Source organism: Tachysurus vachellii, chromosome 17 (assembly GCF_030014155.1).
Source record: "Tachysurus vachellii isolate PV-2020 chromosome 17, HZAU_Pvac_v1, whole genome shotgun sequence".
In the NCBI taxonomy this organism is placed as follows: Eukaryota; Metazoa; Chordata; class Actinopteri; order Siluriformes; family Bagridae; genus Tachysurus; species Tachysurus vachellii.
The window spans coordinates 20,753,742-20,772,057 of NC_083476.1; the positions used below are offsets into that span (position 1 = coordinate 20,753,742).

Here is an 18,316-nt window from a genome sequence, read left to right on the forward strand (position 1 = left end):
GAATCCTGAGCTCAGCGGGTGGCGACGGGGTAAAGAAACGCAGAGGGCATGATGTTAAAATGGGCTTTTAATCCAACTCATGCGTAAAAACATTACAGGTTCCCCCGTTAATTCCCTGGGGGGAGTGAGGGGGGAGGGGGTGAGAGAGAAAGAAAGAGCGAACGAGTGCGAGAGAGAGCGAGTATGAGTAGTGTGTGTGTGAAAGGTGCTGTGCTTAAACCTTTAGGGTGTTTTCACACTCGATCCAAATAACACTGGGCTTGTTTGTGGGCGGAGCTCTGAATCACACACCGAAGAATTCCTTCACACGCCTCAACAGCGCCATTCCAGAAGTCGATTTTCAGCCAGTCACGGATCACATGCAAACATACCGTCTTCACTCCGCCTGTTGCACCGAGTCTCACCGTATTTGCTTAAAGCTGCGTTTTTCCTCCCTCACGTGGGCGGGTGTCAAGTTCTACTTCAAGTCCAACACAACAATCCTTCCAAACAAACGACCGTGACGCTGTGATCCGAGGCTGGGTTTAAACTTCAGGAGCAAAGCCATCTTCAATCAATTTGGAAAAAAGCCCAAATCAGATCGGTCAGTCGGACTCGTCGTCGCTCTGACGTCAGACCGCAGAAACCCCGGCTGTCGTAGACGCAACGTACACGAAGGAGAAGCTGCTGAAAGTTCTGGTCAATCCCACGTCTCAGGTCCACCTTCCTTCCACTCCGTATAATGATTCACAGATATGGGGAAACATGCCGACATGTCAAAGTCACGCCTCGTCTAAATTCTCAGAAGTCCCCTGTTGTCACAAACAAGCTTTTTCGAGGCCCCTGCTTATTAACGGAAGGTCGTGTTATTTTCACAACACACCTCCAACTCGGCTGGAAACTACTGAGTGACGGAGAGGTTTCTAGCCAGAAGCTCCTTGTGAACGGGCGAGATATGATGGACGACGTGTGACACTCAAATTAAATCGAGTCGAAAGGAAAGAATGTTAGAATGATGATACAGGGAGGTGTCTGGGGGAAAAGGTTAAGAGACATGAGACAGTCAACAACAGAGTCGACCACAGGGTTTTACAGATTTAGTACATTTGTTTAACTGGTTTCGATACAGCAGCTGTGTTTCCTGTCACACACAAGAGCTAGAATCTTAATTTCCAGCCCAGGTTCAACTTAAAATTGGACAGAGACACAGACACACAGACACACAGACACAGACACACAGACACAGACACAGACACACAGACACAGACACACAGACACAGACACAGACGCGCACACACACAGACACGCGCACACACACAGACACGCGCACACACACAGACACGCGCACACACACAGACACGCACACACACACAGACACGCACACACACACACAGACACGCACACACACACACACAGACACGCACACACACACACACAGACACGCACACACACACACACAGACACGCACACACACACACACAGACACGCACACACACACACACAGACACGCACACACACACACACAGACACGCACACACACACAGACACGCACACACACACACACAGACACGCACACACACACACACAGACACGCACACACACACACACACAGACACGCACACACACACACACAGACACGCACACACACACACACAGACACGCACACACACACACACAGACACGCACACACACACACACACAGACACGCACACACACACACACAGACACGCACACACACACACACAGACACGCACACACACACAGACACGCACACACACACAGACACGCACACACACACAGACACGCACACACACACAGACACGCACACACACGCACACACACACAGACACGCACACACACACAGACACGCACACACACACAGACAGACACGCACACACACACAGACACGCACACACACACAGACACGCACACACACACAGACACGCACACGCACACACACACAGACACGCACACACACACAGACACGCACACACACACAGACAGACACGCACACACACACAGACAGACACGCACACACAGACACGCACACACACACAGACACGCGCACACACACACGCACACAGACACGCACACAGACACGCACACAGACAGACACGCACACACACACAGAGACACACACACCAAAAAACCCAAAACTATTTGATCATTGGAAAATAAATTTTCATTCGATATCTTTACAAAACAAGAACTTGGTTGCTCTCCAATATTTTTTAAAATTTGGTGCAAAAGATTTACGCCTGGCAACCGGTGTTGTCCACTACATAGCCTCCTCCACTGAAAACTTCAGTATCAGCCGATGTAGAATTTGGTGTTTTTGCGCTTGCATTCATTAACGAATAATCAAGTAAACAGTCAGAGAACATGACCCAGATTTGCTGTAGATCTGGACCATGTCACGTCATGTGACGTAATCAGCAACGGTGGAACATGAGCACGAGTTCAGCGATCAGAGAAAGTCATTACATGAGTGTTTCAGTGGAAGAGGTTTAAAAGAAACGCTTGTGGTTTCAACCAATTTGAGACGTTTTCCCAAAAAAAAAAAAAAACAAAAAAAAAAACACTCAGCTGATGACCAGAGAGTGGGGCAGCGTGAGTCCTGTCCCAGAGGACATCTATTATTGGTACTTCATTTACAACCACGAGGGGCAAACACAACTCTCAGCCATCCCTCCATATCATGAAGTTCTAAGTAAGAGTCTTGACTATCAGCTGGCTGTAAGATCTGCAGTACTGAGGAAAGAAACACTACCCACAGGCCAAGTGTCACGATCAGCTTTCAGAGTCATGTGGCAACACAGACAGGATACAACATTAATGCAGCGGTGATGCACAGACATGCTACAGTGCGGTTACAAAAAAAACGTCTTCTTTGCAACTTAACCACATGCATCACCTAGCTACGGTGCGAGGGGCCAAGATGACACTGGCGTTTGTTTGGGCTTTTTTCTTTAAACTGCATAACTGGTAGTTTGTGAGCAAAACCACACACACACACACACACACACATACACACATACACACATACACACATATACATACACACACACTCTTTTTTAAATCATGAGAATTTTCTAGCAGGATTTTCAGTCAAATACTTAAAGTCTTACAAAATTGGACCTTGAACAAAAAGCTGGAAAAAAATTGTCTACAAAGCTTTCATAAACGTAAAACAGACTTCTTGCTTATACCAAACCATCAATGTTTCACGGCACGTGACGGTTCCTGTACAATAAGCTCTGTAGTTATCCTGCTGTTATGAACGTAAGAACGAGTCTGTAAACTTCCAAAAGTTATCATGAAGGACGAATTTGTCTGTATTATACGTTATCTTGATCTCCCACAGATCCAGAGAACATCTTATTCCAAGCTGATGGTAGATACAGAACCGTAACCCCGAAAATGTTATCGGACGGCGTCGTTTTGTTTCGTTTAACCTTTTTGAACGTGTGTGAAGTTGAGGTACACGTCGCTGGGAAAGACATCAGGGTGAGAACCAGAATAGGTGATGTTCTGAATAATCTGAATTCAGTGGTCAGAATTAAGTTGACAGCTTCTGAACTATAAGGAAGAAAAGGGAAGAATCAGAGGAACTGAACAGGAAGCAGTACCGACACCTGTGGGACCTCGGTCACCTGTGTGGTGGTGGTGGTGAAGTAAACACAGGGAGATGTTTGTACTACACGGATGTAGGAAGTGAAGAGATATGAAACATCCAGGAAAGTTGTAACTCAGGTATCTTTGCTCACGTGGTGTAAATAAACATTGAGAAAGTTTTTCCCCATCCGTCGTTCTTACCTTACAAGGAAACGGCAGCGTGGACGCGACTTTCTCCATGGCCAGGTTCCTGATGCTGGGGGTGAGCGGCCCTCGGCATGTCGGGCAGCAGCTCAGCTTCTGTCGGCACTGATTACAGACCAGGTGTCCGGCCTGACACTGCAGGATCGGCGGCAGCACGTAGTCGAAGCACACGGGACACTCGAACAGCGCTGTGAGCTCCGCAGACTGGCCGCCTAGTGCGGAGTGTGTCAAGGCCACGGCAGCCACCGCAGGGACCGAGCCGGCCACAGAGCCCGATACTCCGGCTGCTGCTGCTGCCGCTCCTCCTCCTCCACCTCCAGCACCACCACCACCCGCACCCGAGACTCCGTGTTTGTTTCCTCCCGCTTTGCCCGCTCCGAGTCCTCCAGCCGCACCACCTGCTGAGGACGGACGGCTCATGGCGAAGCGGTTAAAGAGCTACGACGCGTTAAAACGGCGAGATCAACACATAGGAGCGTCGGTAGCGGTCGTAGTCTCTTCCGACTTCAAGTCCCCCCCCAACCCCCGCACAAACAACATGGCCGCCGCGGTTTGAGAGCGAGACGCAACACTATTTGACGCCTAACTGTGTGACGGAAATGCTTTCAGCCAATCAGAAGCGGTTACGTAAAGACTAGGTTTGTATGTGCGTACTTAGGGCATGTAGTAGGAAAAAAGTTACTCACGTTAATAAATACACCATGTGACCGAAAGTATGTGGACACCATCATCACCACACCACACCATCACACCCTACACCAATGTGTGTGCACCATCATCACCACACCATCACACCCTACACCAATATGTAGACACCATTACACCCTACACCAATATGTGTGCACCATCATCACAACACCATCACACCCTACACCAATATGTAGACACCATTACACCCTACACCAATATGTGTGCACCATCATCACAACACCATCACACCCTACACCAATATGTAGACACCATTACACCCTACACCAATATGTGTGCACCATCATCACAACACCATCACACCCTACACCAATATGTAGACACCATTACACCCTACACCAATATGTGGACACCATCACACACTACACCAATATGTGTGCACCATCATCACAACACCATTACACCCTACACCAATATGTAGACACCATTACACCCTACACCAATATGTGCACACCATCACACACTACACCAATATGTGTGCACCATCATCACAACACCATCACACCCTACACCAATATGTAGACACCATTACACCCTACACCAATATGTGCACACCATCACACACTACACCAATATGTGGACACAATCATCACCACACCACACCATCTCACACTACACCAATATGTGGACACCATCATCACCACACCACACCATCTCACACTACACCATCACACTCTACACCAATATGTGGACACCATTACACCATCACACCCTACACCAAAATGTTATTCTTTACACAAAGTTTAAAGCTCAAACTTATTGTACAGAATGACTTTGTATACTGTAGCATTAGTTTCCCTTCACAGGAGCGAAGATTCCCAAACACTGTTCCATCTTGACAATGTGCACAAAGCAGCTCCATGATGAAGACACGATATGGAGGTGAAGGTTGGAGAAAGTAGAAGAACTCGAGTGTCCTGCACAGAGCCCTGAATCTGACCAGACACCTTTGGGATGAACTTGAACTTGAGTCTCCTCAACATCCCAAAATCAGAGTCTGATCTCACTAATGATCTCGTAGCTGAACGAACACGAATCCACACAGATACTGTACACTCCGGGATGTGACGTTCCAATACACACACATTGAGTGTCGGGGTCAGAAAAGGTTGAGTGTTTCCAGCTGAAGGACACCGATACTCAAATATTCACTCTTTACAACAACGTGAAGCAGAAAAGCATCTCAGAAACAAAACATCAAACCTTGAGACATAACATACAACACTACACATTTATGATGAGGTGATAAAGTGTCTGGAAGATGAACCTCAATCCTGGGAAGCATTTATCCACTTCAACTTTCAGATCTCAAAATACTCACTTTTTTTACCGACTAACACTAATATAACTACTATAAAATACACTACATATACTAAAAAGAGTATATAAAAATACTAACAAAGAAGACCAATGTTGTAAAAAGCGCAGATATTTATTTTATGGAAACTTAAGTATTTTTTTACACAAGCAATACAACTGATTTGCTGAACTATTTTTCCAGCATTTCAAAAGAAACAATCACACAATAATAAAGAGACAAGTCATTTTTTATTTTATTGCTTAAGGGAACTTTAGACAGTGACATTGAGCTTTCATGAAAACAATCATAAATCTCATCATGACCAATAAATGTAGGGACAGGATTTTGACACTAATGATAAAACAGGTAACGCATTTTAGATAAAAAAAAAAAAGAAAGAAAGAAAAGAAATAGAAATGTTTGTGGTTTGTCACTCCCTGCTGGTCATTTCCAACCAGTTTGCTCTTTCTTCTATCCATCGTAAAAGCCACATAAATTTGTATTCCATTACCTTTTTTTTAAACAGATTTTTTTTTTAACATACAAAAAATTTGAGAGAAAATAAAGCAAGAAGCTAAAGTTACTGGACTAATCCAAAGGACGTCGTAGCTGCAAGGTAACGCGTATTTACAAGCCGGTCTGGTGCCAAGGATCCAGAAGAAGGATTATTTCTTTCTGAACAGGGTCACGAGGCGTCGTAGTCGTCGTCGTCTTCGTGCTTTCTTTTCAGCGAACCAGAGTCGTTGGACGAGTTCTGAGACACCATGTTGGTTGTGATGAGGATGTTCTTGGAGCCGATGAGAGAGGGATTGATGAGGACGTTCTGGACCGTGCCTGGAGTGGTCGGGGTGGCTGTAAGATAGATATATAAATAAAAAATAAACACAAATACAGCACTTGCGCGAGAAACGTCAGCTGACTCTCGAGGTAACACCGGTACCGTACTGACCCGACTTAGCAGATGTAGCTTGAGAGGACGGGATCTGCACTGTGAAGCGCTGACCAGTTAGTGACACCGGAGTTCCCACTTTCGAGCCCATCGTCTGCACTGACGGCGTAGCTGAGAAACACGACACGTAAACACTTTACTTTTTTACACAACGATGCAAATCAGGCATCCGAGTGCTACGTCTCAACTCACCGTACCGACCCCGCTGTCTGGGGTCATCTAGAGGAGGACGAGGCTTACTCAACCCTCGCCTCGTAGATTAACGTAAAGCTGTTCTGTGACAATGAGTATTTTTTTTTTTTTAAAGATGGAAGCAAAATCTGAATGCGTTTGCATTCAATTTTATTTGTACAATTGTTTTATTCTCACAAATTATAATTAGTTAACATGGAAAAAAAAAACTCAGTACTGTGGCTTTTTATTTCAGTTGCGACGATATTTTATATAAAATAAAATAAATAAATACATAAATAAACACCTGCTCAAAGTTTCTGCCTTGATATGGAAAAAAAATCAAAATTTTGTTTCAAAATTGCAAATTTTTTACCTCAGAGCGGCACTAAAAAAATAGAATAAAAATAGAGTTACTTGTGAAGTTACAATTGTAAAATGTAAATTTTTTTTTTTTACTCAGTTGAGAAAAAAATAAACAAAAGACGCATGTAAAACTTTAGGAATTTCATGGTTTTATGAATAAACTTGTCCTAAAATGTGATCTGATCTTCATCTAAGTGAAGGGTATTGACAAACATAGTGTCTAAAAATAATTACGCAAAAAATTCGGATCTTTCATGTCTTTATTGAACACACTCATTTAACATTCAAAATGGCGGTGGAATAAGGACTTAGAATTAATAACTGGTTGACTTCCCCTTGGCAGCAATAACCTCAACCAGGTGCTTCCTGTAGCTGTGGATCAGACCTGCACGTCGCTGAGGAGAAATTTTAGCCCATTCTTCCTGGCAGAACTGCTTTAGTTCCGTCGTATTCTTTGGACGTCCCGTGTGTACGGCCCTCAAGTCAATCCGTAGCATCTCTATTGGGTTGAGGTCTAGGGGTCTGACTTGGCCACTCCAAAAGGCAGATTTTGTTTTTCTGAAGCAATTCAGTTGTGGACTTGCTCCGGTGTTTTGGGTCGTTGTCCTGTTGCATCACCCACCTTCTACACGGTTTCGGCTGACGTTCAGATGTTCTCACATTACCCTGAAGAATTGTCTTGATATACTTGTGAATTCATCTTCCCCTCCATGATTGCAAGCTGGCAAGGCTCACAAATCATGATGTTCCCTCCACCATACTTTACAGTTGGGATGTTTTCATGATGATATGTCGTGCCCTTTCTACGCCAGATGTAGCGCTGTGTGTTAGTTCAATCTTAGTTTCATCGGTCCACAAAACATTTTGCCAAACAAACCGCTGTGGAGTGTCAATGTGCTCTTTTGCAAACTTCAGCAATGTTTGTTCTTTTTACTAAGCAATGGCTTTCTTCGTGGTGTCCTGCTGTGGATACCCTCCTTGTTCATGAACAGAGATGTTAGCAAGTTCCAATGATGCCTTCAATTCTTTGGCTGTCATTCAGGGTTGTTTCTTTACCTCATTGATGAGTCTTCGTTGTGCTCTTGGTGTCATGACTGGGTTCCCGCTTCTTCTTGGTAGAGTAGCAACAGTCCCAAAGCGTCTCCATTTGTAGATCGTTTCCCTAACTGTAGACTGGTGAAATTCTAAAGTCTTTGAAATAACTTCGTAACCCTTTCCAGCTTTATGTAAAGCAACAATTTTTGATCGTAGGTCCTCCGAAAGCTCTTTTTGGCGAGGCAGGGATCACATAAGCGTGTTCTTCTTGTACTCTCTAACTCTAACTTGAGCTCATTAACATAAACCATTAGAGTGACGTCACTCCAGTCAAATCAGTGACGACGTGTCGTTCCAAAAGATTGAGGGGTTTTTATCAGTCAGTGTAGCTGTAGTCCACATCTTCACGAGACTCCAGGTTTGATAAAACATGACTCCAATTAGCATTTTTCAGGTCATTAACTCAAGGGTTCACATACTTTTTCCACAATGCTCTATGAGGTTTTTTTGGTTGTTCTCAATGAAGACATGAAAGATCAGAATTTTTGTGTGTAATTATTTTTAGACACATTATGTTTGTCAATACCCTTGACTTAGATAAAGATCAGATCACATTTTAGGACAAATTTATTCAGAAAACCATGAAATTCCAAAACGTTTTACTTTTTTTTTTCTTGCCACCGTATGTGACTACTTTTAAAAATTAGCGCTTTGAAAAAATGAATTAAATAAATAACTGCACATGATTTATGCCCCGTGTTAAAAAACCCAATTTACTGAGGTGTTTTTTTTGTTGTTGTTGCAAAAACAGCCCAAAAGCGTAGAAACATTCATCTCGTGCAAGGTTTGGTTTGAACAGAAACTAACTTTAGCTAAATTTATCACCGAGCATTTTTTATTCCGCCATTTTGAGGTTACACCTGAGTAAGAAGTAATGAGAGCTATTTCACGGTTTTAAAACTGAACAGAAGGAATCACAACATCCTGAAAACTCACCGAGAGTTGGCGTGCTCGGTCGACTGGAAATGGCCCCCACGCTGAGGCGCGGCACCGTTATTCTACCCGCCGAAGAAGACACCTACAACACAGCGTCGTTAACACAACACACAGCATACACACACTTCATTTACAGAGGCATCATCAGGTCATCCTGACCTTTTTCTGCAGCGACTTGAGCCTGTAGTTCGGTGCAGTTAAACAGTAGCGATCTGGTGGAAGACGAGGACCTGCGTACGGCTTAATCAGGGGCAGCGGGGTTTGATTCTTCTGTCTGGCGACCTCGAGCAGAAACTGTAAGGAGATGAACATCGTTGAGTTTCTTTACATCCGTTTATTATTATATTTCTTGCTTGAAAACGACTCACGTCTCGCGGCGGCGGCGACGTGAAGGACTGATCCATTCGACACTGGATGGCTAACCGGATGTCATCGGCGTCCACGTTGTTCTTCTTAGCGTGCGTGGCGTATATTTTGGCATCTTCGATGATGGTTGTGACGTATCCTGCAAAAAGGTAGAAATGTCGAGGGGCAAAAATTTACACCCGGGAGAAACACAGAAAGGATATCCTGTATGCGTTCGTCTTAACTACTGTATTAAAACAAGAAACAGAAACGTCTTCGATATTTACGGCTCGACCGTCTTGTGTGAAAACACGATCTTGCACGAAGTCGTGCACGAAGGAAAAGTACACATGAGCTCAGCTGACACTGTTTGGATCCACTGAGTCCATGATTTAAAGGTGGGGTCTCCGTTGTTTGAAAGCCAATGTTGACATTCGAACTCACCAAAACAAACACGCCCCTAACCCAAATGGGTCCCACTCCTGTTTTGATAGCTCCGCCCACACATACACCAGACAATATAAGTATAAGTATTATGGCGGAACCTGCTTATATTTACCTTATCGTAAGCCTTTCTTTGCTTTCTTTCTTTGTTTTTATCCTCCATGTCAATGTTAAAACCGCTTTCTGCTAACGTCACACAAGTGCACTGATCGCTCTCTCCGCCCATATTGACAAGACACGCCCCTTTCTGCTCATTGGCTACACGTTAGTTTTGTTTTTGTTTTGTTTGGCGGCCCGACGCAGTTTTCTGAAGCGTTTCTCAAACAACGGAGTCCCCACCTTTAATATCTCAAAGCCACAGAATACCAAAGTCGCAGCCGAGAATCCGTCTAACTCGAGCTCATTAACGTAAACCGTTAGAGTGACGTCACTCCAGTCAAATCAGCGATGACGTGTCGTTCCAAGACGGCCGTTAAGTCGACGGATATAATCGTAAATCAAATTCTTTAGTCATGATCATCTCACTCAAATAAACTGACTCATACTGATGCGTGGTTTCAGAGCTGTATCATGTTTCTTTTACTTCGTTTCATTACAAAACGGCTAGAAGCATCTGATATGATGAGGAAAATATTTGTGTGGATTTTTTAAATAAATAAAAATACCAGATTTTACTCTCTTTAAATAGAGATAATATATTAGTAATAAGGGGGTGCACGGTGGCTTAGTGGTTAGCACGTTCACCTCACACCTCCAGGGTCGGGGTTCGATTCCCGCCTCCACCTTGTGTGTGTGGAGTTTGCATGTTCTCCCCGCCCCTCTGGGGTTTCCTCCGGGTACTCCGGTTTCCTCCCCCGGTCCAAAGACATGCATGGTAGGTTGATTGGCATCTCTGGAAAATTGTCCGTAGTGTGAGAGTGTGTGTGTGTGTGTGTGTGTGCCCTGCGATGGGTTGGCACTCCGTCCAGGGTGTATCCTGCCTTGATGCCAATGACGCCTGAGATAGGCACAGGCTCCCCGTGACCCGAGGTAGTTCGGATAAGCGAAAATGAATGAATGAATGAATGAATATTAGTAATAAACTCATGATTAATTATTGCTTATAGTTTTTTTACTGCATCACTGTAACACGTCTGTTGGTAATCGGTGGCTTACGTCAGGTAAGGAACGAGATCAGATCCGATGTGCTGAAAGTGTCTAACTTACTGTACATGAACTCCAGCATCTGATTGATGACTCTCGGTTCGTACTCCGTGATTCCCATGTCTTTCAAAATCTGCATCATAACCTGAAAGAAACAGAAGAATTGCGATGTGTTTATTACTGCAAGAGAGAATAGCAATAATCTGAGGAATTATGCAACAATACACTTTACTGAGAGATTCAAGATTTTAATCACACCACAGTGGTGAAATTTCATCATTATTTTTAAAAGGTGTAAAATGTGTTCAGTGATAAAGGAAAAAAAATAGTGACACTGATAGAGATTTTGTGCACAAGGTATTACATCTGGATGATATCGCTATTGTGATCATTTACAACATGGAGTGACATCTGTCTGACTCTCTTTCACACTTTCTCTCCTTTTATCACCATCTCTCTTATGCTCTCGTTTTCTCTCCATCTCCCTCTCCCTTCATTCATCTCTCTGGTTCTTTCTCCCCCCCCCCATCTCTCACTCTTTCTCTTCTTTTATCACCATCTCTCTTGCTCTGTTGTTTTCTCTCCATCTCCCTGGCTCTTTCTTTCCCCTTCTCTCACTCTTTCTCTTGTTTTATCTCCATCTACTTTCATTCATCTCTCACTCTTTCTCTCCATCTCCCTTCATTCATCCCTCACTCTCTCTCTCCCCATCTCCCTTCATTCATCTCACTCTCTCTCTCCATCACCCTCTCCATTCATTCATCTCTCACACTTTCTCTCCTTTTCTCACCATCTCACTCTCCCTTCATCCATCTCTCACTCTTTCTCTCCCTCTCCCTTCATCCATCTCTCTCTCCCTCTCCCTTCATCCATCTCTCACTCCCTCTCCCTTCATCCATCTCTCACTCTTTCTCTCCCTTCATCCATCTCTCACTCTTTCTCTCCCTTCATCCTTCTCTCACTCTTTCTCTCCCTTCATCCTTCTCTCACTCTTTCTCTCCCTCTCCCTTCATCCATCTCTCACTCTTTCTCTCCCTCTCCATTCATCCATCTCTCACTCTTTCTCTCCCTCTCCCTTCATCCATCTCTCACTCTTTCTCTCCCTCTCCCTTCATCCATCTCTCACTCTTTCTCTCCCTCTCCCTTCATCCATCTCTCACTCTTTCTCTCCCTCTCCCTTCATCCATCTCTCTCTTTCTCTCCCTCTCCCTTCATCCATCTCTCACTCTCTCTCCCTTCATTCATCTCTCACTCTATTTTATTCCAATCTCTCTCTCATTCTTTACAACACACCTTCCTGAGATATTAGTTACACGGTTTAAAGTGTTATATTTCTGACACATTGCTGTATGTCTGTAGGGAGAGGGGGATGTGGTAGCTCAGTGGTTAAGGTGTTGGGCTACTGATCGGAAGGTCATGGGTTCGAACCCCAGGTCCACCAAGCTGCCACTGCTGGGCCCCTGAGCAAGGCCCTTAACCCTCAGTTGTAAGTCACTCTGGATAAGGGTGTCTGCTAAATGCCATAAATGTAAATGTAAACAATCCTGTGAATCGTGATCCATGTAAAACTGTGGTGCAGAAACGCCTCCAATCTCCGCCGTATGATTATTCTGAATCATTTATTTAAATGCAAACCAGAAGAGAAAAACAACAACACGTTTTATTTTTCACCTTTTACTGCACCTACAATGCTATACACATTTTACATCGAGCACAATCGATTCATTAAATTCTGATTCGAATGATTCAAATAAAAGGAATCGGCTCTTAACGCACGCGAGCAACGATCCGTTTGTTTGTTTAACTCGTTCAGTTATAAACCCGTGCACTTTTTTTTTTTTGCTTAATACGTTTCCAAAAAAAAAACAAAAACAAAAAAAAAACAACACAAACATTGTTGGTTAACGATTCTGAACGATTCCTACCTGCGCATCTTTAGGAACAGTTTTCGGAGACGCCATTTTCGCTCTTGTTCACTGATACTGATACTGATTCCGATTCCTCCTCCAGGCAGCCATATTGGTGAGGTCATATCCGGTTATGCAGATAGACCTTCCTCTTCACCAGTTCCTGAGTAGGAGGCTTTGTTTTTTTTTTTTAGCCCGTGTGTCTATATAAACACTCCTAACAGCGTTAACAGTAATAATAAACAACAGTATTGTCCACAAGGTGCTTGTGTCAGCTTGAAAACTAACGTGATTTAAAATCGTCTCGCCTTTTAAAAGCTAGCGAAGTGACGTCAGAATCATAAATAAGCAGCTAGCGGTGTGTTTTGACAGCGTTCTGGCTTGTACATGCGTAGCTAGTTAGCTCCATGCTAATGTACGTGTTACCTGTTAGGTAGCTGACTGGTTTATCACGGGATAAGTTTAACAGACTCGGTTCTGAGTGTGGTTTCAGTATGAGATAAGACACGAGACAGCTAGGACTCATTAGCAAAAACAATACCGAGATATCGACTAACTGTTTAACCAACAACGTGTATCTTCAGCTGACTAAAGACAAGGTGAGTAAAAAAATGAACCACATGACTTCTAAAAATCCTCCCTGTGATCCAGGTCTTGTTGGGAAATCATCACATCACATCACATCACATCACATAGAACTACCTGGATTCATCAGGTCCACACTTAACACACTTAGTCGTGTTAACTGACTGTGTGTTAGATGTGGGGATTTACAGACCTGTCAATCAAAGTTTCCAAATAGCACAGGGTTTGAAGTCATGCAGCTGTGAACACCGAGGTTCCTCTTTTTTTCTACAGTGTTCTTTCCATCCTCGCAAATAAACCATGACAGCCATGCGTGTTGATGCCAAGGTGGTCATGCTGGGGAAGGAGAGTGTGGGTAAAACCAGCCTGGTGGAGAGATACGTTCACCATCGCTTCCTCGTTGGACCTTATCAAAATGTGAGTATGTGTGGGGACACGTTAAGAAACAAACTCACCTTTAAGACGTAGTTTTTATAAGCATTCAGACGAGAGTGATGGAAAACAACAAAGGTTCTCGTCTCGGTTTTGGAGACGGACGGATCTAATCTAATCTAATCTGTTACCGAAATTTTGTGTCGCTCTCTGGAATTTATGGAAGCCGTCGTGCTGGTCGTATTTTTCCGAAAGATTACACCGTATTTTCAATCCAGCACACAACCCCGATACGTCTGTTCCCTGTACTAGGAACTCGAACTTCTCTGACACGCGCTTTTAAATGTCATCTGTGTTTTAATGCTCTGTGGTTTAAACTTTGGTGTTGGTGGGAAAGCACAGAAAGAACAGACTGATTTAAATGACACTATTATCCCAGAAATACTGTAGCATTAATGAACTAATTAAGACTAATTCAGACCAAATAGATCTCAGGTTTGTCCTCGTGTGTGTGTGTGTGTGTGTGAGAGAGAGAGAGAGAGAGAGAGAGATTATTGCTATTGAAAATTTTAACATTTCCCTGTATTGAGGAAAGGACGGAAATTTGTTTGTTTCGAAACGCGCTTCAGGAAGTCTAAGGGCCACCTCTGAAGCCGTCGTAGTAAATCTAGTGTAGCGTTTCTTTTTGTGGTAAATAACCCTTAACCTCTGTAAAGTTCACCCTGTCAGTGCTGCGAGGACTTCAACGAAAAAAAAAGAAGAATCTGTGGTTTTCTGTGACCGACGCTCACAAACACAACAAACCTAAAGGAACCAGCGCCGAACTCGCACATTTCCAGTGAAGCTGCAGGGTTGTGATTTAACTATGTAATAAAAGCACAGACTAGAATTAAGTAGAATTTCTTGTCACCTTTATTGTCTCGATAGGATATATAGAATTTTTTAACAGGTTTTTTTTCCACGTGTGTCATGTGAAAGAAAACGTTTAGAATCTCTAATATGTTGAAATCGTCCGTAGACTTCAGATGTTGTAAACTGGGCTTAAAAAACCATAGAAAAAACACTCCAGTAAGTGACACAGAAGGAGAGTAGTCCCAGTTAAGAGAGAGAGGACGGGGCAGAATGTTACGCAAAACATGATTCTTTTTGTTTTATCATGGTGTAAGTGAACTATTAAAACACACACACAGAGGTCTTAAAAGCATCTATATATAAAAACCTATATAGTAGGTTACTAATATTAACAGCTGTAAGGTCAGGAACTGCTCTGTGGCAGCGTCAACAATGGAAACTCCTCTGGATGTTAGATTTTAAGCAGTAAACGAAACGAACAGGCCAATCCAGGGACAAACCGCTCGTCTAACCTCATGTTTTAATGCTTCTCTGTGTCACATGTCTCTCTTTCATATTGCATACAGACCATCGGAGCTGCGTTTGTCGCCAAGTCCATTAACATTGGAGACAAAGTGATCACTCTGGGAATATGGGTGAGTTTTGTTGCGCTTTCAAGTTTGTCGCAAATATCAGAATTGCATAAAACTCACGTTGCGCCTTCTTTAAGGACACGGCCGGATCCGAGCGCTACGAGGCCATGAGTAGAATTTACTACAGAGGAGCCAGAGCTGCTATCGTGTGTTACGGTGTGTACACTTCATACATTTCCTTTTTAATACCTAGAAGAAATCAAAGATTGTTCGAGTCCTGTAGTGTTTCTTAACCTCATTCCTCAAGGGAAGGTCGTGTCTTTATCAAAGTGAACTTTTAAGTGATCCTCAGGTAGTACGAGGACAAAACAACAACAACTCGCTCTTATCTTTAACGTCGTGAATTATTGATCCGTTCCGGTTTAGACTTAACAGACGACAGCAGCTTCCAGAGAGCCAGATTCTGGGTAAAGGAGTTACAGACATTTGAAGAGGTACGTTCATGGCTTCTCTTTTCAGATTGGCCTTAAAATAATTTATACACATTGTGATTTCACCATTTACTAAAATCTGTCTTGTTTGTTTATTTGTTTATTTGTTTGTTTGTTTATAGCACTGTAAGATCTACTTGTGCGGAACCAAGTACGATCTGGTCGAAGGCGACCGAAACGCGCGGCAAGTCGACTACCACGACGTACAGGACTTTGTGGAAGGTAAACCTTAAAAATCTTGAGTCGTTTGTTGGCGTTGACGTTTTAATGAACAGTAATCGGGACCCGACGCCTTCTCTCTGTCGTCCATAGAAATAGGAGCACAGCATTTTGAGACATCGAGCAAAACAGGAAACAATGTTGGTAAGCAGCAGAGATGACAAGTTTAATCTCGATTCAAGCGAACAAATTTGATCTTATTCCCTCCAAGGTTGAAGCGAATGTCTGTTCGTGTCACACGTTGGAGAAAATTATGTAAAAAAAAAAAAAAAAAACCTTCCGTATTTCACTCTAACAGATTCACTCTTTACGAAAGTAGCAGAGGATTTCAGTAACTCAGCTTTTGAGCTCCTGTCAGGTAACCAAAAAAAAAAAAAAAAAAACTCTCACTAAACGAACATTAAACGATTTCCTGTTTTCCGTCTCACTTGTTAGGACTAATGCTCTGATTTTGCTTCCAGAGGAGACAGGAGTGAACCTGGGCCAGAAGAAGAACTCGTATATCTACAGCTGCTGCCATCACTGACTGAACACGAGGACGCCGCCGCGTAACGTCATGCCGCCTCGTCGTCTCCTGCCTTTTTATTTAAGAAAAAAAAAGAAAGAAAGAAAGACACTGCGTTATTTTTTTCAGATCTATCATCGGATAAAGTTGTTGGAACGAGTTTGTTTGTGAAAACGACTGACTTTTGCAGAAGAGTAAACGCGGGAGAAACAAGAAGTGGAACCTGCAGCGCGTGGAAGTGATTATTATGCCGGTTCCTGATTGGTTCCTCTTCTCAAAACACGCACACACACCCACACACACATTGTGTGAAAGCAGTGAGGGTTAAGTCTGACGATCTGAGTTTACACACACTATACACTCACTGCCACACACTTACACACACACACACGATACGGTGTATTTATTTACAGTTCTAAGCTAAAGCGCAGTGAACGTCCAGAGCTGCATGTTTTCTGTTGACATTAACATTAAGGTCAAAAAGTGGGTTGTGGAACCGGTTCTAGATCAGCGATGTACTGTTACAAGGAAATACTGTGTTTGAGTCCTGTATGTGACTGGGTGTTCATTTTCCTGCACATTGATGTTTTGGAATGAGCCTTAGGTTTAGGAACATTATTATTATTGCTGTTATTTTTTTCTTTCTTATTTTTTTGCATTTTGCATTTTGAAATGTTTCTAAACATCTCTGGGCTTTTTCATGCATTCAAAGTGTCTCGCATCGAAAAGTGATGCTCATGTTTACATTGCAAACAGAAACTTTACATCTCACTTACTAAAGTGAGAAAAAAAGTGTCTCGTTTGTGTTTATGCCGTATTGTCATGTATAGAATTCAATATAAATGGTGTCCGTGCCATGCGTACAAAGCCTTCTGACATTGTGTGAGAGTGAGAGTGAGTGAGTGTGAGTATGTGAGTTAGTGTGTGTGAGTGAGTGTGCGTGAGAGTGTGTGTGTGTGTGTGTGTGTGTGTGTGTGTGGTTTATTCTCATCACCCAGTGTCGTGAACCCGAATCATGCACTTGTGTTCACTGAGCTCTCTGCTCTGGCTGTATCGCTCCGAGCCGATCGGCAGGAAGACGACTTTCCAGAACCACCAGTATCGAACGAAGCACAAGAAGAAAACATGGATGAGAAAGTTGTGTATACCAGAATGTGAACGGAACTCGTTGTGAGCAGCAGATCGATAAAAGTTTTTCAGTTACAACATGAAACTTTCAGTACTTGTCATTTATTATGTACAAAGCGCTACAGGACAATTAAACGCTCTCACAATGCAGCATTGTCTTTTTTTGTTTTTCTTTTTTTTTCTCTTTCATCCAGTACAGCAAGAAGAGGAAGCAGAGCAAAGCAGTAGGATGGCAGTGTAAAAAATAACAACCGTTCTAATAGCAAGCTGTCATTTTACACAGGAATACAGTGTACAAATGAATAACATTCAGATCCGAAGTAGTGCGACGATCATCATTTTAAAGCGAAACTACACTTAACCGTTTGATTAGCATCTCTGCGCTACATCTCTACGCTTCTGCAGATTTGCAAGCGGTAGCTACAAGAGA

At 43.2% G+C, this 18,316-nt stretch overlaps 3 protein-coding genes across 3 annotated transcripts in view; 1 reads left to right on the forward strand and 2 right to left on the reverse strand.

Moving 5' to 3' along the window:
- The window catches only part of siah2l (seven in absentia homolog 2 (Drosophila)-like), a 20,813-nt gene extending 16,459 nt beyond the window's left edge, over positions 1-4,354 (reverse strand). Inside the window, exon 1 of the mRNA XM_060890579.1 lies at positions 3,796-4,354. Coding sequence (XP_060746562.1) covers positions 3,796-4,218 — 423 coding nt within the window. The 5' untranslated portion in view covers positions 4,219-4,354. The remainder of the gene's footprint in view (positions 1-3,795) is intronic.
- A 1,681-nt stretch (positions 4,355-6,035) lies between these two features.
- Positions 6,036-13,323, reverse strand: taf9 (TAF9 RNA polymerase II, TATA box binding protein (TBP)-associated factor). Its single transcript, XM_060891304.1, has 7 exons — positions 13,181-13,323; positions 11,319-11,400; positions 9,692-9,828; positions 9,483-9,617; positions 9,324-9,405; positions 6,756-6,866; positions 6,036-6,658 (listed from the first exon to the last, which is right to left on the reverse strand). Exons 1-7 carry the CDS (start codon positions 13,214-13,216, stop codon positions 6,492-6,494), a joined length of 750 nt encoding a protein of 249 aa, XP_060747287.1. The 5' UTR covers positions 13,217-13,323; the 3' UTR covers positions 6,036-6,491.
- A 34-nt stretch (positions 13,324-13,357) lies between these two features.
- On the forward strand, positions 13,358-18,036 carry rab24 (RAB24, member RAS oncogene family). The gene is made up of 9 exons (XM_060891305.1): positions 13,358-13,761; positions 14,021-14,164; positions 15,538-15,606; positions 15,681-15,759; positions 15,970-16,037; positions 16,157-16,256; positions 16,347-16,397; positions 16,552-16,611; positions 16,715-18,036. Exons 2-9 carry the CDS (start codon positions 14,048-14,050, stop codon positions 16,777-16,779), a joined length of 609 nt encoding a protein of 202 aa, XP_060747288.1. The 5' UTR covers positions 13,358-13,761; positions 14,021-14,047; the 3' UTR covers positions 16,780-18,036.
- The last annotated feature ends 280 nt before the right edge of the window (positions 18,037-18,316 follow it).

Excerpts from the sequence above, each read along its gene's own strand:
- taf9 (XM_060891304.1), bottom strand. The coding sequence starts at position 13,216 with ATGGCGTCTCCGAAAACTGTTCCTAAAGATGCGCAG. Across the intron at positions 6,867-9,323 it reads ACCGAGCACGCCAACTCTCG|CTACGCCGTCAGTGCAGACG; the intron begins GTGAGTTTTCAG and ends CGTGTTTCTCAG. Across the intron at positions 6,659-6,755 it reads AGCTACATCTGCTAAGTCGG|CCACCCCGACCACTCCAGGC; the intron begins GTCAGTACGGTA and ends TCTATCTTACAG.
- rab24 (XM_060891305.1), top strand. The coding sequence starts at position 14,048 with ATGACAGCCATGCGTGTTGATGCCAAGGTGGTCATGCTGGGGAAGGAG. Across the intron at positions 15,607-15,680 it reads TGATCACTCTGGGAATATGG|GACACGGCCGGATCCGAGCG; the intron begins GTGAGTTTTGTT and ends GCCTTCTTTAAG. Across the intron at positions 16,038-16,156 it reads AGTTACAGACATTTGAAGAG|CACTGTAAGATCTACTTGTG; the intron begins GTACGTTCATGG and ends GTTTGTTTATAG.